The sequence below is a fragment of the Sinohyriopsis cumingii genome, chromosome 2 (genome assembly GCF_028554795.1).
Source record: "Sinohyriopsis cumingii isolate HCF-2022 chromosome 2, ASM2855479v2, whole genome shotgun sequence".
In the NCBI taxonomy this organism is placed as follows: Eukaryota; Metazoa; Mollusca; class Bivalvia; order Unionida; family Unionidae; genus Sinohyriopsis; species Sinohyriopsis cumingii.
The window spans coordinates 69,711,008-69,732,136 of record NC_142962.1 but is presented as its reverse complement, the minus strand read 5'-3'; the positions used below and the strand labels follow the sequence as shown (position 1 = coordinate 69,732,136).

The 21,129-nt window shown below is 34.4% G+C and overlaps 2 protein-coding genes across 3 annotated transcripts in view; one reads left to right on the top strand and one right to left on the bottom strand.

Moving 5' to 3' along the window:
- Positions 1 to 12,944, bottom strand: part of LOC149805117 (KICSTOR complex protein kaptin-like) — a 45,636-nt gene extending 32,692 nt beyond the window's left edge. For both annotated transcript variants that reach the window (XM_089947513.1, XM_089947517.1), the window contains exons 1-2: positions 12,717 to 12,944; positions 3,008 to 3,093 (exon numbers count right to left, since the gene is read on the bottom strand). In XM_089947513.1, the coding sequence (XP_089803639.1) occupies positions 3,008 to 3,093; positions 12,717 to 12,930 (300 nt within the window). In that variant the 5' untranslated portion in view covers positions 12,931 to 12,944. The remainder of the gene's footprint in view (positions 1 to 3,007; positions 3,094 to 12,716) is intronic.
- A 65-nt stretch (positions 12,945 to 13,009) lies between these two features.
- The window catches only part of LOC149805116 (RNA-binding protein PNO1-like), a 35,771-nt gene continuing 27,651 nt past the window's right edge, over positions 13,010 to 21,129 (top strand). The window contains exon 1 of the mRNA XM_089947482.1: positions 13,010 to 13,233. Within this exon, the coding sequence (XP_089803608.1) occupies positions 13,036 to 13,233 (198 nt within the window). The 5' untranslated portion in view covers positions 13,010 to 13,035. The remainder of the gene's footprint in view (positions 13,234 to 21,129) is intronic.

The following is a 21,129-nucleotide window of genomic DNA, read 5'->3' as shown; positions in this document are numbered from 1 at the left end:
ACCCATCATATGAATTCCCACATAAATACAATGTGCCGTTATATACCAGTCATATGAATTTCCACATAAATACATTATGCTGTTATATACCCATCATATGAATTCCCACATAAATACATTATGCTGTTATATACCCATCTTATGAATTCCCACATAAATACAATGTGCTGTTACATACCCATCATATGAATTCCCACATAAATGCATTATGCTGTTATATACCCATCATATGAATTCCCACATAAATACATTATGCTGTTATATACCCATCATATGAATTCCCAAATAAATACATTATGCTGTTATATAGCCATCATATGAATTCCCACATAAATAAATTATGCTGTTATATACCCATCATATGAATTCCCACATAAATACATTATGCTGTTATATACCCATCATATGAATTCCCAAATAAATACATTATGCTGTTATATACCCATCTTATGAATTCCCACATAAATACATTATGCTGTTATATACCCATCGTTATGATTTTCCCACATAAATACATTATGCTGCTATAAAACCCATCATATGAATTCCCACATAAATACAATGTGCTGTTATAAAACCCATCATATGAATTCCCACATAAATACAATGTGCCGTTATATACCCATCATATGAATTCCCACATAAATACAATGTGCTATTATATACCCATCATATGAATTCCCAAATAAATACATTGTGCTGTTACATACCCATCATATGAATTCCCACATAAATACATTATGCTGCTATAAAACCCATCATATGAATTCCCACATAAATACAATGTGCCGTTATATACCCATCATATGCATTCCCACATAAATACAATGTGCTGTTATATACCCATCATATGAATTCCCAAATAAATACATTGTGCTGTTACATACCCATCATATGAATTCCCACATAAATACATTATGCTGCTATAAAACCCATCATATGAATTCCCACATAAATACAATGTGCCGTTATATACCCATCATATGAATTCCCACATAAATACAATGTGCTGTTATATACCCATCATATGAATTCCCACATAAATACAATGTGCTGTTATAAAACCCATCATATGAATTCCCACATAAATACATTATGCTGTTATAAAACCCATCATATGAATTCCCACATAAATACATTATGCTGTTATAAAACCCATCATATGAATTCCCACATAAATACATTATGCTGTTATATAGCCATCATATGAATTCCCACATAAATACATTGTCTGCTATGATCCAGTATGTTTTCCTCATATTGGAGATTGTCAAGAACTTGTTGGGTTATGTCAAGCACATGTACACCCCAAAAGCTTGTTGCTATGTAACATTATGTCATGTTATGATGCAACAATACATAAACATATGCCATGTCATTCAATGCATCTGTATGTAATTTTGTTTTTTTCATGAACAGCTGTAATCTTTTTTACTGTGTGAAAAGTAATTTCTATATATGATATTGTTACAATTGTTTGATACTGTGGCCTTGCACAAAGTACATGTGCAGAAGGGGAGAGGGGTCATAAGGCTGTCGCACTGTACTTCTGTTTCACCTACAATATCCAACAGATTAAACATAATCTATAAATATTTTGGCATTATTAATGTTGAGTGTATTTTGCACACCAGACATGCAGTATCTGAGACAAAATTTATATCTGCTAATGATTCAAATACCAGACATGTAGTACATGTATTTGAGATAAAATTTATTATTATTATTGATTTACAAACCACATATGCAGTACTTTGAGACAAAATTGATGGTAATGACTCACACACCAAACATGCAATATTTGAGATATAATTTTTATTTATTTATAATAAAATTTATATTAATGATCCACATACCAGACATGCAGAATTTCATATAAAATTTATATTTATTAATGATAAAAACATGTAACATATTGTACCACAAAGTGCTTACTATGAATTCTTTTGGTAACTTTTGGGCTTCTGCTTAAATTTGTGAAACTACGTGTTTCTAATGTTCAGTGTTTATAATTTACAGTTCACACTAAAGTTGCTTTATGGTACAAATTGATATTTTGATACAATTTGTAAGCAACGATTATAATTGTGGCAAAAGCCCTAAGGTATAGTTCTAGATTTGTCCATATATGTTTATTTCTTCTGTCTCTCTGTTTATGAAAAAATCTTTCAACTTTCATGCAGCATTTGTGAGCTAGAAAAGAACTCATTTATAAAGGTTCAAATAATTCTGTGACATGATGCGTTTTTTTTCTCAAGTTTTGTCACCTTCTGATGCAGCATCAATAATGGAGCTCATACAGTAGCTCCTCTCTTGAAAGCCCACCCTTTCTGCACAAAAATGATGGTCTCTCAAGTCAGGTGGTCTCTCATAACAGGTCATACCACTACATAATCAATAAATCTGCGTATTGAGAATATGGTCTTCCAGGACAGTTGGTCTCATGGAGCAGTGGCCTTTCAAGACAGGTTTTACTGTATGTGTCATATGGACAGAGTTCTACTTTCCATTAGGTCCATCTGATATGATTGGTAATTCATTTTAAAAGAAATGTTTCTTATATTTGAATCTTTGCTGAGTTCTTTCAAATGTCTTAATGATGTTAAAATGTTTTCAGAAGAAGAAATAAACCCCACTTAAATAATACTAACTTGGTGTGCAAAAATTTATTTCCATGGTGAAAGTATTAACTATACGGCATTTCTTAATTTTTTACAAGATACAAAGAGAATAATTGAGAAACTAACAGTTATTATTTATTTATCAATTGTTAGAAGTCATGTAGAAGATTCCAAATCTTCAAAGAAAAAAGAAATGAAAGATAAGTTTCACAGAAACTGTGATTACTCACTGCTTATGATGTTTCTTTAATAGATATAAACATGGATATAAAATGTAAAACCATTTAACATGCTTTCTTATTCAAATAATAGGTAAAAAGTACCTGTTTCTTGCATATAAAATATATCACTCAATGGGTTTAAAATTTAGTTAAAATGAATGCTACCTTTGTAAATACTATGGCTATAATTAGCCTTTTGCCATGGGAGCACTGACTCAAGGCATCAACTGCAATTATTTCTGTATCATCCCCTGTAAAGAAAACAAAAAATGACACAACTATCAGCTGTGTTTAAATTTACATCTTATTTTGTATAAAGTTCTAACTAGATTTGTGTTCATAAATAATTACTGCCCCCCACTTCAGACATGCAGATGAAAAAAGTAAAAGTCCCCAAAAATTAATTTTTGCTATAATTGCATGAAAATCTAATCATCTAATGCATATATATGCATAAGAACATTTCATTTGTTAATTAATCAAAATATAAATGAAATAATTTCTGTAACAGCCTGAAAATTGAATCACATCATATACATATACATTCTAATTAGCTAGATAACTTTGATTTGTCTACGTTGAATGGGATTTGCAAAATCGTGCTAAAAACTGCTGCAGTAGAAAGGAAGGAAGGAAGGAAGGAAGGAAAAATAGATCTCAAATGGGTAATGATTTAATAATGAATTTATAAAATGAATTGATAATGTCCAGCTTTTGCAAGCCTTGGTGAGCAAAGCTGGACATTATTCAAAGAGTTTCATAAATTTAATATTAAACCATTATCCTTCTGAGATTCTGTGAATCAGATAGTTTGTATTTTAAATGCAATAGTATAGAGAGAAAGAAATAATTTTGTTCATTCTGACTCAGAAGTTGCACCTTTCATTTGCTGTACATAGAAAATAGTACCAGATGCTGTTTGAATTAATAATGCGTAGTTCTATAACCATAACATTCAAAAGTAGATTTTTGTTTACAAATCCTAATTCAAAGAGCAACTACCCTTCCAAATCAACAGAACATTTGACACAGAAAACATTATATTTCAACACTTGAAACTCCTCTACTGGATAGTATATGTCACAATGTTCAATTGTGTTAGATTAGACCAGCCATACAATATACATCGATTAGAATGTTAACAATATTTCTACCAAAAGTGTGTCAATTCTACTACTACTACTAAACATTCCAGTTGATGGATACTCAGGTGAAAGGATGATTATTGGATGCACAAATTTCAAAATGATTGTACTTGTGACCAGATATTTGCAGTATTTGATTTGGAACAGTACAGCAGATATAGACAGAGACAAATTTTATTTAGAGCTGGAATCACAGTATGTAATAAGATACATTATTTCATTGGAGCTATTTTACTGTGAAAAAATGCAGTGGTTGGAGAACTTTCTGTCAGTTGAGGGCCTGGAATATGTCCAAATTCTTATCTGAACAGATGTGAGTTTATTTACTCCTATAAATTAACAGTTAAATCATGCTTATCATAGGCTAGTATCCATGTTACAGGTCTCCTCTCCCTCATCCTTAGTTTATTTGTAATGAGCCCTGATGGGGTAAATTAGACATTTTGACAGGTGTGTCCATTTTTGTCCCAATGTCCATTTGGCAATAAATTGGGAAAATGACTGCCAAAATGTTGATAGTAGTAGCAAACAAATTACCATAAAGGCAGGGTCAGGAAAATTTCCATGGTCACAGCCAATCAGTAAAGAGAATACTGCAAGGATTTCATGAGCTTATTTGGACCAATCGGAATCACATAAAGTGATATGTGAACATGTTGTCATATCAAAGATATCAATCTGCACTATATGAAAAGTATGATGTGTGTTTGATTAGGATTTTTAACGTAGCTTTAACAATTTTTCAGTCATACTGCTATGATGTCTGCAGTGTGGCATTTTATAGTGATGTCTAGCACTGGGGGCATCATGCCACAGACATGTAGTTTGATGTCCCAGTCAGTCACATTATCCTGACACTAGGCCAACCAGTCCTAACACTAACTTCTTAATGTTGAGCACCTAGCAAGGCAGCTGTTAGTACCATTTTTGTAAGTCTTTGGTATGACTTGGCCGGGGTTTGAACCTATGACCTCCTTCAGAGGCAGACATTTTAACCACTAAGCCACTGGAGCAGTCACTATATATCACATAGTTGGTACACTATATGTAAAGTGTACCACCTATATGATATATGCATACATGTTGGTCTGGGGTCCTCAAAGTGTCAACATGTTATGTACTGTACTGTGCCATGTCCAATCAATTTAATTAACTGAAGAAAATACTGCATGTACATCTTAGCTATGCAAGACAAAATGGGTGGGGCATGCACAATCATGGAATTCAGTGACACAGTTAACAACCTGATGCATATTTTTTTGGCAGAGAACCATCAGTAGATATATACACATGCTTGTATAACAAATTGGACAACTGAAGTGTAAATAGAAGACATGTACTGACTAGCCAATCTTATTGTATCAATAACAGTAATTCCATTGAAAATGTACACAAAGAATTAAAAAAAATTATGATATTTTTTCCCTGGATTCCATTTAAATTCAAATACTTAATTTCTTGCTAATATAATCACACTTATGAAACAATGTATTTTCTAAAACAGTAATATTTATTGGAAATGTTCAAGGGATTTGGTTTTTGAAATGCAGTATGATGCATGTATCACATAATGGGAGTTCCCAAAAATAAATTTTTATTAAGTTTTCAAAAATACTTTAACTGACATTTGTACAGGAGGTAAAAAGTATTGACCTTTGACTATACTTGAAACGAACAATTCAACAGGTGTATATAACTGCCTGGGCAAAGTCAGTGAGAAAACCATTCAGTTTCAAGGATAAGAGTGATCTCCCTCAAAACAGTTTATTCATTTTAAGGCAAAGAAACATCTACATTCAATGAAACCTATGATTCTATGACTTTGCATTCTGCAGAGCATAAACACAGAGTAGTATGTATGTATGATTATAATACAAAATCCCTCCAACCCTACAACTTGAATGGCTCTGCTCAATGGCTGATAACAGTATAGCTATACAAATAACTTTAGCTTTACAATGACATGTAGCCTGTGTATATGGGTGTGATTCTGAGCTGCTGTCTGCATATGTGACTTAAAATCATAAGCATTAAGATAAGAATAGGTGTGGTTGTGTGGCAATGAATAATAATACTCATAACAATTCAGGCAGTAAACTTTTTCAGTGGGTTTATGATGGTTGACTGAGCCAGCACTTATTGTCTATTTTTCCCTTAAATAGGTGCAGAGGTCTTGCTAGGATTTTAAACCAGTAGTTCAGGACTTATATTTTGGGAAAAACAGGAGTCCCATCAGCAAAAGTTGCAGTCCCCTAGCAGAAGCATACTCGGCACACCTGAAGTGGGTAAAATTCCAGTTCAGTAAAACTAGTGGTTGCCATTGAGATTAATTTTCTAACTTCTTTACATCACTGACATATAGCTCTTGTTTGTCCATTAGAGTGAGAGTGAATAATGTCAGACCAAGGAAAGGTCTTATTCCAAGCACTAAGCTAGGCATCACACAGTGTTCCATGTGAAATATCAGTTCTAATACTCTGCTGAATTTCATTACAATCTTCATCAATTTGTGTTATACTTATCCAACTTTGCAAACAGCATTTTGTCTGATGCTCAACATGTCTCAATTTCCAGGTCACATGCACCATTTATTCGGCCACATTTGGAAACAAACACAATAATGAAAACCAAAGTTACTCATTGGATGTACTCCTGTACATAAGTACATCACTGGACCTTTTTGCCTCTAAATTCACTGTAAATATCAGCAATTTTTCTCACCACTCTGCAACTTGCCACCATGCTATTGGGTCATGCTCTTCAGATGTACTTTTACAGTGACAACATGTACATCTGGGGGTCTTTCAGCCACAGAATTTTTGCATTGTAAATATCAGCACAGCTAAAATGATCATTTGATAAACACATTTTCCCACTCAGCAGATGGCTGAAGCAGGACTGTCAAGCCCTTGAATTTTCCGTCCAGCAAATGCATGTGTACAGAGAACTCCTGTGTAGGTGATTTTCTGCTTCCCAGATAAATAATTTGCTTCCGAATACGTGTGATTAAGTGTCTCCGAGACCTCTGAGGTGGGTAAACTGACTGATTTATAAATTCAGGTGAGAAATGTTTTTAGACCATTGCATTGTTTGGTGCTTGGATGCATACATTAGATATCTGAGCAAACAACTGATTGAGCAATGACTATTCTGGATGCAGTTACAACAAACACAAAGAAGACCTGATGGCCTTATTGTTGAAGGTTCAATAATAATTAGATTAATAATTAAGTAGCTATCTTCATTAAAGAAATAAGCAAACAATGATTTATTATATCTTCAACAATAAAACATATTTTGCCAAATTATTAAATCAAACTCTTAATTTGGCACTTAAGCTTTGTAGCATTTCAAGCTGAAATAATTTAAACATTCCTGTAGCTATGCTATGACCATGATTAGATTTTGTACTACAATGAAGTGTATTCTTGTGTGGTTCAATTGCACGTGCACACGCGCACACACACACACACACACACACACACACATATTCTTGTGATCATGCAACTGTTCTGGCTTAAGCAGGGCATGCAGCATAATTTTTTTTTACATTTCTTTTATTCTGTCTGCAGAATCAGAACTTGAAATCTGTTGACAGGGATTATACTATGTGTGATCAGAAGTAATTCTGGAAGATTATGGAAGCAGATCATTTTTCAGATCTAATCAAAATAATGTTCTCTGATTAAAAAACCACACAAAGGTTCTAATACAAACAGAGGAAAACTACTCTTAAGCTGACTTTCAAGAGGATAACAATGAATAACATGTAATCTATACATGGATCAGAATTAGATGAATGCTGAGGATATTCTGAAAACTATTAATCTTGGATGGAAAACCATTTACACTATCAAGTGCCATAGCAATAGGCTGAAAGCTGGAACCTCTGAAATTCAATGTGTGGGCATAACTATTGTAACAAAGTTCACAGGTCAGCTGTATTAACTTCTAGTCCATCTTGGTACACACTCCAGAACACAGAATGACAGTGAATAGGTGAATCTCAAATGAAACTATATTATTTGGAATTTATAAAAAGTGAAGTAATCCTTAATAAGTCAATAAATCCTTAATAACTTGTGTATTGACAAGACATAAGTGTAAATTACATATGTCTCCAGTGCAATGCTGTATCACTAATAATGAAGTATTCTTATCAACAGCTTATCTTATCACACAAATGTTCATATTTATCCAGCGACAAATTAAACGGCCACATGATTCACCCAAAACCTGCCCAAATCCACCCAAAACCACTACAAATATGATGCAAATTAAACTAAGCATACTAAAAACCACAAGAAAACGTTGGAAACAGTGTTATTATGTAGAAATAGACTACAAAATATCCTGCATTCATTGTTTTTAGATTGGAAGTAATCATTAAAACAAGGGAGACAAATGCTACTATATTCAACACCAGTCAGAACAGAACTATATTCTCGACTTAATCAAATACAGTAAACAAAATTACAGTAGCATGTAATGGAATTTAAAAAATACGGGCTTTAGCGATATATTGTATTTCTTCATTGCATTGTTTTTAAATTCTCCTTTTAAGAATCATCTAAAGTAAATAATTGCCTATCAGTGGCATAATTGTCAAATGCGATGAACACAACATTACAATACAACGAACAAATGAAAGTACCAGATAATTTCTTTATAATCCTTTATAATCAATTTCAACTGTTTATCAAATATGGCATGTCTCGCCGCTAATTAAAACTTTATAAATATGTACTAAGATTATTGTTCACAGTTTTAAAACATGAAATAAAGTGTTGATATTAATGAAGTTCAACTCAAATGTATTTTGCATATTTTAAAGCAAAGCATTAATACAGCCAACATAATACAGTACATGTAGTGTTTGCAACCTGTGTAGTAGGTAAAGATTATAAAGATTGCATACATTTTTACATAAAACCATTTCAAAAACTGGAACAATGGAAATGCGTAGAACATTTCTCGACATTAGACAAGTGTATTTCTAGTTCAATTTGCACATCCTAGGTCAATGGTCGCTATTATCGCCATTTCATTTGCGATGTTCATCCCACCCTTTCTTAGCCCAGGTTTTCATCCTGCATCTATTTACTGCCAGATGCACTGGAATTTTCCATTGGGTTAATGTATGTACTTTGAAGTATTGGAATTAAGTTACTTTTGTAAAAAAATTGTAAAGATTCTTGTCTTTTCTGCTGATGTTTTTGTGTGCCAAATGGTTTCATCAATTATGTAAGAGGAATGGCCAAATAATTTATAACTGCCAAATGGTTTCACCAGTTACATATAAAGAGAAAGGGCCAAATAATTTCCATGGTTTCATCAATTACATATAAAGAGGAATGGCCAAATAATTTATATCTGCCAGAGCCATATACTGCGTGATACAAATCTATGAACTGAGCTTGAGTTACATTATATAACCTGTTGATTAATTCAGAAATCTTCTGTTGTTTCCGATCAGCAACCTGCTTAAGTTTATTATTTATAGATTCCGAGTTGTTGTTGGTCCAAAGACGTGATATTTCTGTTTTTAGTGGTTTATACACAAACATTTTAATTGTTTGACATAAGAACTTTTTGAAATACTGTGTGAAATTGGGAAATTGTTATAAATACATTGCCAGATCGTCTTCTTGTTTCACAAACTCCGTGTCATCTTGACTGAATATTAGACCACTGTCTTTATTGAAGAGTATACAAAGTATTGATTTTGTGAAAAGATCGTCACATCCATGTTTATGCAAAGAGTGCCAAATCGTGTCTTTAATATGTTCAGTGCAAACATAAATATTCTGCATTACAAAAATTGGATCTTAGAGCATCTGTCAGAGTTTTTTCGTTGTCCACACCAAATATAAACTTATAATTTTTTCTCGAATATGCTAAAAAGAATTTGTAATCTACGTGTTTTCATCTGACTCCCAAAGAAGACATAGTGGACCTAAGAAAATAGGGTATTGATCAGTTTTCCTGCTTACAAAGCTTCTATTTTTGTATGACATTGCAGTTACAAAAACATTACCCAAGTTAAAAGTTTGGTCTATTCCAATAATGCTTTCATCCTGTCCTGAACAATTTTTGATCATGTCAAAAATTTGTTCTGTAGTATACAGTAAAATGACCGGGCTTTTTCTTTTTGTCAGAGTCACTTCCTGGACACAGTAATTTGTGTGAAGTTCACCTAAAATTTCTATTAAATCATCTGCTAGATTTTTATTTCCTGAATTAGTTGTTTTGATTTTCTTTTCTCTATAGATTTTGTCTTGAATTTGCCTCAAAGATTTTGGTGCAGTAAAGCTATCTTCCTTATTCATCTGTAAATATCTATCTGAAGCCTTTGTCTCCCCTGTACCAATGACAGCTTCTCTTAGAATGTTTGGATTTGTTGCCAATAGGGTTCATTATGCTGTTTCCATGTGGTTGGTTAATTTTCAAAGACCTTTCCCCACAGTATTCTAGCACAGTACATTTTTTTATAATACTGATTTGACTGGGTGCCTTAATTATTGATGTTATATGTTTTTTTTTTAAACTTTAAGCTTTGTGTAATATCTGGAATGAAAGTACCTCTTCAGCTTGTGGTTCAGTTGGAATACATGTAATATTCTTATTTTGTACTTGTTTCAAACATATTAAATTGTCTTTTTGCATAAACCAGACTCAGTCTATTTTCAGATTCAAGCAAACAAGTTTGGTTAACAGTAATTCCTGCATGCGTGTCCCATACACCACAATCACTGGAAACTTCATGTTTGCCTTTATGGTTATTACCAGTTATGTCTATTACAACTTAAACATTATTTGTAGGCCCTTGTGGAATATCAGTTGGGCAATTGTTGGTGTTAGTGAGAATTGATAAATTGATAAAATGTCATGCTTTATGCAACATTTGCTGTTTTCACAATTAAAATCTTCATTTTTGTGATTATCTGTATCATTCTCGTTCTCCATAAGACCATTATGGCTAGAAATATCACTGTCTATTGTATCTATGTATTTATCATATTCTTTAACACCATCATCTCCATCAGCATCATAACAATAAGTACTGTCACCATCCGTAGACCCATTGCACAACAGTTGAAAAACTTTTAATAGTAGTTGTTTATGTGATCATGTGTCTCCATCAACATAATTATCATCACCTGCATCATCTTCATGAAAGCAATCGCTCTCATAGGCAGACGATCTAGAAGATATTTTGCATTTTGTAATTTGTTGTCTTTTGATCTTGCAGCCTATAAATGATATAATATTCTACAAGTAAGATTACAAATAGAATGAATCGATATGGTTCAGTCATTCATGATTTGTTGTTGTTGTTGTTGTGGGGTTTAACGCCATATTTCAGCACATGATAGGCTATGCATGGCAGCCAGTATTAATGGAGGAGGAAGAACCCGGGAAAACCCTGGGAAGAACCACCGACCCACGAGAAGCTACTGGCAAGCTTTCTCACATACCAACGTTAGCCAAATCCTAGACTCGAACCCCATTCATGATTTGAAGGTGACATAGGGCTCAAATTTTCCTCTGAAGTATTATAATTGTAATTTTTAAAGCAACCCACACATTCAAACATTTCTGATAGTATTTCTATAACAATAAATTCAGCCATAAATGGCATTTAAAAAAAATAGCAACGACGGAAGACAATAGTTTAAAAAATGTTAGAGATATGCAGCTAAAATATTCTCCAATTTTAGTTAACAGTGTATACAGAATATAAATATCAGCATTTTATTATGGATGTATTTATAGATTTTCTAATCTGCCTCACAAAAATGAATCACATGCACAAAAGATTGCTTTATCATTAGCATTAAATTTGAAGCAGCGACAATAATATTCTTAAATGCAGTGACATGAAGTGTAAAGAAAATAATAAATCAGCACTTATTTTCACTTCAATTTAAAAGTAAAGAATCAGTACCTTTATATGATTTCAAAATTTTATTTTTATTCAAAATGTCAACAAGTAGTATAATATATTGCTATAGCCCTTAGCGACAACGAATTGTTAATAAAGGCAATAACAAATATATGTAAACATATTTATAATATCATGCATATATTATTGTTGTCATCCTCACTGATGTGTATGGCACACTGATGGTTCATTATTTACTTCACAATGAGGCTGTTTTATACTTGGAATGTCCTGATTGGGTCTGCCTTTGACTTAATAACCAGCAATGCGGATGAATCCAGTAACATTTGTCTCCCTTTTTTTTATCATTTCCATCCACTGTGAACATTAAATGTGGCATAATTTGTTGTTAGTCCTACAAGTAAGACCTTGACGCTGACATTTATGTTTTGGGTATAGCACTTAAACAAAACCAACATGTGCTGCTTCTTACATTGTAGGACTAAATTTGTCATCTATTTCAACAAGATAGTATTCTTTCCAATGTTTTCTTGTGGCTTTGGGCATGTTTCATTTGATTTACATAATGTTTGTGGTGGATTTGGGCAGGTTTTGGGCAGTTTAGGGTAGTTTTGGACAGGTTTTGGGTGAACAGTGCGGCCCCAAATTAAAATCCTGATACAAGCCATATTCATTTGTCACGATTTCGGCAGAAGTGCATGCTTAAATAGTTAAGACCAAACTTAACACATATATAAGGTTGCAGATTGTAAGAAAATCAAAATGAGGCTATTCCTTTTTATTACTTGGATGTGATATAGTTTGTGGTGATTCTTCCTTATACCTGGTATGTATGTGAACTGAATTTCTCTGGTGAATGGTGTTAATTTGTCAAAGATTCTTTGATATTCAACTGAAAATATTTTTCCAACAAGTGAAGCAATGAGAAGCTTATTTGTTCCATCTGAACCCAGTATCTTGGTATGTCCGTAAACATTGGTTTGTGACGGCAAGGTGCAAAAATGAGCATCTGCCCATTTCCAGGTTCTGCCCTCCATAAGACCGATGTGTTCGCGTGATGTAAATAAAACAGAGTTATTTCCCCATGTCGAAGCAGGTGCTCGCGCATGCGTGCAATTTATTTCCTTGCAGCACACGTGAAAATGGCAACAACAACATATGATAGTGAAGTGTCAAACACAGTAGTTCCAGCGGATAATGATGAGTTTAAACAAGTGAAATCAAAGTCGAGAAAAAGAAAAATGAACAGTGCAAATGACAAAAGTGATAGTGGTAAAATGGACACATCAGAACCTGTTAAAAAGCCATACTTTCCACCGATAAGTGGTGACCAACTCGCTGTACGTAAAGAAGTTATTATACAGTTGTCCCGCATAGCATCGCTTATTTTATCCAATATGTATATGAGTAAATTGTCAGGTCAGCGTCATTCAGTGTAGATTAAAAAAACTAATTCGTTCTAAATGCTTCGTGTGAAACTGATTGGGTACTTTTAGCTACGGCCGAGGCTATTTGCATGGCCGCCGAGTGTCTAATTTGGAAAGACTATTCGCAGGCCGCCGTGTGGGCACTGTGTACCTTATAACATACGCTTTACCCGAACACAGAAATCTATTCACGGGGCAGATCGTTGCATAATTTACTTGGGAAGCTGTTAGTATGTTTGTCATGTACCTGATCTTCAGGTTTTTTAATTTTTTTCTTCAAGTGATTATAGGTAAAACTGGAACAAAGTTACACTCTGGTAATGGTATGCACATAATCAAGGCTAAAGTAATGATCACATGGCAAATTTCGTAGGGCCATCACCGTTAACAGTACCGATGTCAGAGTTTTCTCTGAGCCTTGCCACCCCATTTTTGATATTTGGACCTTTATATTTGGGATGCGGGGTCCACAGCCTATCAACAAGTTGGAATTTGCCGACACCATTTGGTTTTGGCATAGGGTACTGGCCTAGCAAACTTGGATGACCTGATGTCATTAACGTGTAGGTTAGCGAGATTTGTATGGTAATGTAACTTGGAATACAAATGACAAGATCCAGGTCAAAGTTCAGCAATGACATCCTTTCATTTCGTCTGTCAGCGGATTAAAGACATGATGAATGCTATGTTCGTGATTGTTGAGGAAATAAATCATCTTCCTATCGATTTCATGCAGGTATATCTCGATGAAAAATCGTTCAAGTTTGCCAGGCCTGCTAGTAAGTGGCTACCCTATGTGTCAGCGAATTCCAACTTTTTGATAGGTATTGGACTCTGACTCTACACTCCAACATAAATGTCCAGATACCAATAATGGGGTGGAAAGGTTCTGGTGCACCCCCCCTCCTTTTGGGATAATGCTTAGTATAAACTGTCCATTAGTTTTATTACTTGTTTCGATTGATAATTTTTTTATTTCATTATTTAATCTACATATTTAATCTGTGTACTTCATTTTTGCCCACCCCCCCCAACTTGGCGCCTTGTGCGGCCGCCTAGTTTGCCTATTGGATTAAACCGGCACTGAGCCTTACATCATGAAGTCTTACAAAAATGGCCTTTAATTAATAAAAAGTCAGGAACTGGCCACTTAATTTTTCTGCTGGGGGTGGGTGCTTGGAATTTTCTTTTTAATTATAATATTTTTTAAACAAATATAATGGTTAACCAATATAATCAGTATAATGATTTCCATTTTATTAATTGAAGCAAGAAGTTTCTTTCAAGCTGTGGGGGTAGGGTATGCAGATTTTTTTTTAAAAGTGTAAAATCAGTACACTGAAGGTGGGATAGAAAATTAAATGGTCAGTCTATAAGTTGAGCTATTGGCATTGGTATAGGAAGTGGCTTTAACACTAAATCATATGACAGAAACATAAATTTTTACAATTCTTCTTTCTTAGTTGTCTCGTGAAGCAACATGAGACCCTTTACTAGTATGTACCATGGGGTGGAAAGAGATGGGATTTCCCTCAAGCATATATTTTTCAGATTTGTATTTGGAAATAATACTTTTATGGAACAGATAGCATTTTTACATCTGAAGAAAGTCAAAGGCTAGAATGTGTCCACAACCATATCCAGATTAATATTTGTGTATGTTTATATGTGAATGTTTATGTGGATGTGAGAAAGGCAGAATACCCATACAGCAGCACAGTCTAGGCTTGTGGTTTGGTTTAAATGCCATTTCTCATCACATTTATAGGTTATACATGGCAGCCAAAAGAACCTGAACCCAGGAACTACCACTGACCCATTCAAAGCAAATAACAGCACATTTTCATGTTGACCAGGGTTGCAGTGTGGCCTCTTTTGTCTAGACATGTTCTCCTTTATTATAATACATTAAAACAAGTTGAGTCAGTAGATATTAATACTCTCCGAAGTGTTCTTTTTTTAAAAGTTCAAATATAGTAAACCTTGCATTGAGAGAGCCAGAGACTCCAACCAATGCAGATAGTGATGAAATGTCAAAGAATCAATATTTGTTTCTGTTTTTCCAAAGTTTTCAGTTTACTGAGGTCTGTGCAGATGTATATAAAGTCCTTTTCTGGGCACTTATGTGATTAGAGAGAGAGAGTGGATATGCATTTATGAGAGCATCTGTGTGTTTGTAAAAGTGCATAAAATAAGAAAGCTATTCTTTTTTGTAAAGATATGTATTTAATCAAGATTTATCTTATCAATATACATTCCTTCCGAAAGTTACATCACATAAATACAGCTCTTCCACACAGATATACAGTCAACAAGCATCTATTATGAATAGTCTATGGAAATCAAATATTGAAATTCTGTCTGTTCACCAATATCCATCATTCACTCGCCACAGGTCTGCTATAATCTGTTTCCAATAATAAAAACTAAATGCTGGCCTCTATTTTGTGTTTCTAAGATAATTCAAGTCAGAAGGAACAAAATCTGATGCATTCATATCACAGTGTTGGTAATCATTCCCATGACTTAGAAATGTAATTTCTGTTATGACTGAATGTTGATATGTAAAAGCATAAATTTAGTTTGCATTATGGAGTAGTTAAAATGACTAAAAATAGTAATGCTGCTGCTCAGGATACTGTATAAACAAATCTGGATCCAGTGTACATTATTCAACTTGTGAATTGAAAGTTTACCGATGTCTCTATTGGCTGTTAGATAGACTTCTGCAGGGCAACCACTCTTAAATGATCTGCAAATATATAAAATTAATTAGTATCAAGTCTTAATAGGATGGATAGGTCATACAGGGATGGTCCTGGCTTTTAAAAAGCTGTCGCCAAAAAAATCGCCAACCTCAATATTTTGTCGCCAATTTTCAAAAAGTGTCGCCAGAACAAGTAGTGTACATTTTTCCAAGTGTTAATTTAGTCTATTAATGTAACAGGCAATGAAAATTACAAAAGATGAGTTAGTTAATACTTTAATTATAACAAGCATTAGCAAAGTGTTGCATGAAGATCCGTCGCGATTTTAGGGCTGCCCACTTGTTGAATGCAGTTTCAAAGTCTAATTTTTCACATCTGTACATGCTGATTCTCATTAAATTCTCGAGAGATGGGATGCAGAGTTTATTTCTGATGTCAGTTTTTATGAGGTTTATCTTACTGAATCCACGTTCACAGTCTACAGTGCTGACAGGTGACACCAGTAGTCTCTCAACAGTCGCAGATGCGCAAGGGTACGTTACCCTGGATCGCACTGCCAACTGAATCAAGTCCTTAACACCTCTATACACCATACCATTCCTGAGAACTTGAACCCTAGCATAAGCCACAAAGCCAGCCAACTCCTGACTAACCAAAGCATTATCAACTTTAGTTGACATTTTAATAATAATAAAACCCTATGATTGTACATTGCAATGTAAGATAAGTGACATATAATGCGACCGTCGATTGCATGCATTCCGTAATTAAATGCTCCCCCCCCCTCTTATGGCTAGCTTCACAAAGCTTGTAGTGAACTGCTTTTTAAATCCCAAGAATGATCACTGAATGTTGTATACATTTTCTCGACAAGCAAAATAGGATCTCCATTCCCACGAATGAAACTTACACGAGTCAACACCTGGCAATATTGGACCGTATATATAAGCATAAATTCACACCCAATTTAGGGATTCTTTCACTCCTGTATTTTGAGAAATAAATAATTATTTTTGTATTTATACACAGTAGTCGGTACTTCAAAGGTTATCAGTTTTCTATGAAGGTTCAGCAAAACTATTGTATTGGTATATGTAAAAAAAAAACAGAAGGATTAGCCATTCAATTAATTGTATCTGTTCTATTCGCGTCTTCAGAAGTCGGTCAGTTGTAGGTATAGTTCGGTAACATGATGGACTGTATCACAGCATACAGTACTCGGCCCAGATGTCAGCATAAGCAGATTATAATGTAACAATGTACTGTAAAGATGGGGTTGTCAATACGAACAAAGGAACGTTTGTGTAACAGATAGATTCCAATGCATTGCTTAGTCAAGTTTGTGGCTTCCTTTCGTTCTCCCTTTTAATTTATCCAGTCCAAATCTATGATTGTATGTACAAATTAAATAACCAAAAAGTCTGTCGCCAAATAAATCGCCAGATGGGATATTTCTGTCGCCAATAAGGAAAAAAAATCGCAATTTGCGACATTGGCGAAGCCCAGGACGATCCCTGGTCATATAAAGATTTGTTTTCACCTACAAATCAGAGCAAGAGTATTCATTCAAAATTATTTTGTGGGCTTGGTATGCCAACCAAATGTATTATTTTTATTAATATATTATCATTAAGGTGTATGGGAAAAGAATTTGTGGTCCTATACCGAACCAACCATAATTTATGAGGTCTAATCCAAATCTATTATAGATTGTTCATATAAAAACATAAAAGGACTACATCATGAAGCAAATCGTATTATGTAGAAAAATATTGAAAATCACATTTGGGAGAAATGCTTTTCCACCAGTAATTTCTGGTTGTCCTGGGCTCCTGATCAATTGATTTTTGTACCTGGTTGAATTTGGTGCATGGGGTGGGGTGGGCCATGGGGTCTGTAGCGGCCTTAGTGAAGTGCTGGGTGGGGGCAGAGTGAAAATGCCTAACTCCTCCTCTTAGAAATGTCTCAAGATACCATTGATTTGGGCTTAAACCAAGACTTTGCTTCCTGTCTTGTTCACCACGTTTGCGTGAAACCTTGCATAGCGATAGACAAATTTGCTATCATAAGGCATAGCTGATAGCATCAATGCCTTATTCGCTGCTTTAACAGCCTTACTGTCAACTTTAACTCACTGAATACTGTTTTTCTTCCCGTGTTTTTCCAACATGGTGAAGAAATCAATGTAATTATCGAAAGTATGTCCTTCTTCCAGGTCTTCCATCTCGGCATTTGAAAACAAGCACGCAATCCAATTTTTACGAAATATTTCTGACTTGTCCCTAATGTACTTATGTATTGCCATGCGAATAGTCTTTTCAACAGTAGCCACACTGTGGCCATATGAATAGACACATTTCTTCATGCTGGCCTGAAAATTTACTTAGTTACTAATGGGGTAAAATTTGTGATGCTTTGTGGAACAAACTAAAGTACAAGTCATAAGGGTTATGCGCATTTACTCATATTAAAGTAAGTTTAAATTGTTCTTTTAAAATTTAACACTAATTTTCTTTAAACAAAGTCAGTTCAGTCATGATTATTGAATGCTCTGCTTAACTGTCACCAAGAAACTTCTAGATGAAATTTATCTATTGCGATTGTCTTTTACAATGGTGGTCTTTAACTAAACTTGGATCAAAATAAGAGCGCATAGAGCAGAATCGTCACAGTCGATGGTAGTATGAATTTGTTTTTCAATATGCATAGCTTTCATTGTGACATCACAGCACGTAGCATTCAATCCAGATGTAGTCCTACAGTGTAAGACATAGCACGTTATGTTTGTTTTTAGTGCTATGTCTTACTTCCCAAATAATGGGCTTGTATAGCATGTTCCGATGTTGTTTGACATCGGAATGAGTCATCAAAGTTTCAGGAATATCTCACACACTTGGCAACTCAAATCAGCACCCTTCCACAAATTGGTATGTAAGCCCATATATCAACACCCTTCCACAAATTGATATGTAAGCCCATATCAATACCTTCCACTAATTGATATGTAAGCCCATATCAACACCCTTCCACTAATTGATATGTAAGCCCATATCAACACCCTTCCACAAATTGATATGTAAGCCCATATCAACACCCTTCCACTAATTGATATGTAAATCCATATCAACACCCTTCCACAAATTGGTATGTAAGCCCATATCAACACCCTTCCAATAATTGAAATGTAAGCCCATATCAACACCCTTTCACTAATTGATATGTAAGCCAATATCAACACCCTTCGACTAATTGATATGTAAGCCGATATCAACACCCTTCCACAAATTGGTATGTAAGCCCATATCATCACCTTCCACTAATTGATATGTAAGCCCATATCAACACCCTTCGACAAGTTGATATGTAAGCCCATATCAACACCCTTCCACAAATTGATATGTAAGCCCATATCAACACCCTTCCACAAATTGATGTGTAATTAATATACATACTGTGCTCTTTTATCCTGGTGGAATCAAAATCTGACACTAGCAAATTGATGCATTTTCATGTTCCGTTGACATCCATTTGAATTTGTTGAAATGCGACGGTAGTTGAAGTAGGTTCATGTGGGGTATATGTTTCTTGAATGAAACGAAACATTGCTTACAGTTCCATTAGGCATAATATATTTTCATTTGTTTCATTAAAGAATATTTCAACTTTACCCAATTTTGGCATTCCTAGCTATCATTGCTTTCCAGCCAATTGAAATATAGGCCAACAAAGCTTAAAAACAGGTCCATTTTGTTTGTGAGAATTTGAGTTTATTAGAGAAAAGATGTTAGAGTAAGTAGAGGCTGACTAAACATTATGACTTCAGTATGTAGAAAAGCGTTATATTTTAGTTGCCAGTTGGGTCAGATATTCCTGAAAATTTGATTTTCATTATGATGTTAGTCACATCAAATAACAGTACACAGCACTGTTAGTTGGGCAGTAACATATTGATGCCCAAAACAAAAATATCCGCGTTGAGGTCTTACATGTAGGACTAATTCAGATGGTACTAGATCAAACCTTTTGGTTCATTTGGTCCAAAAATGTCTACATACTTTAACATTGATTTTGTTGTATGCACCGCTCTGGGCATGTAAATATTGACCTTCCAAATGAATATAGATGTGTACGAAGCTAAACGAAGTGAATACTTGACACTTAAAGGTACAGTGCGGCCCCGCTATAGCGTGCTCTGTTATAAATTGAATTTGGATATAACGCGGTCGTGGCATGGCTCCCAAAATTTCTTATACATGTATTTTCTTGTGCACTAAAACAATCTTAAAAAGTAAGGGGGGAAAAAACCGGGAAAAGTTCCTTATCATTTTGGGGAAGATATCGCGTATGAATAATACAAGATGATTGTGGCTTGGCTCCTGAAATTTTATATGCATTTTTCTCATACACGAAAAAGTATTTTTTTCTTCTTAAAACTAAGAAGAAAAAAAACGCATAAAAAGTTTATTCTGGGATCACGTAGGTCTTCGCCAATGTCGCAGACTTGGATTGTTTTTCCTTATTGGCTGCAAAACATACCATCTGGCTTTTTTTTTTTTGGCGACATTGTTGGCTGTTTACATTTTTTTATACAACCATTGGTTTGGAGTGCAGAAATTCAGAGGCCCCATGAAAGGAAGCCGCAGACTAGATATAAAATGCACTGAAATTTGTCTATTGTTACATAAACAAATTCTTTGTCCATACCGACAAACTATCTAAACAGTGCATTGTTATATCATAATTCGATTATCTTGACATCTAGCATGAGTTCTGTATGTTCTGAAATATCTGCTTTTTTGTTGTTGACATTTCTGGTAACGGAGATCAACCTGACAAGGCACTGTCTCATAATCTATCTTTCATCATATTTTTGGCCGCTCGCTAGTAATTAATATATGTAGAATCAAATTCTAAAAAATTACACCCATTACTAAAATAGTCGGTGTTGAATGCCTATATAACTCGTGTGATTGGTATTATAATATGAAACAGGCAGCAGTGTTCATTGGTGTTCCCCACATCATATGAGAAAGTTGAGGGGGTTATGGGGACAAACGAACAGTATTTAAACAAAAATCATGGGTCTTATCTATAGAATGCC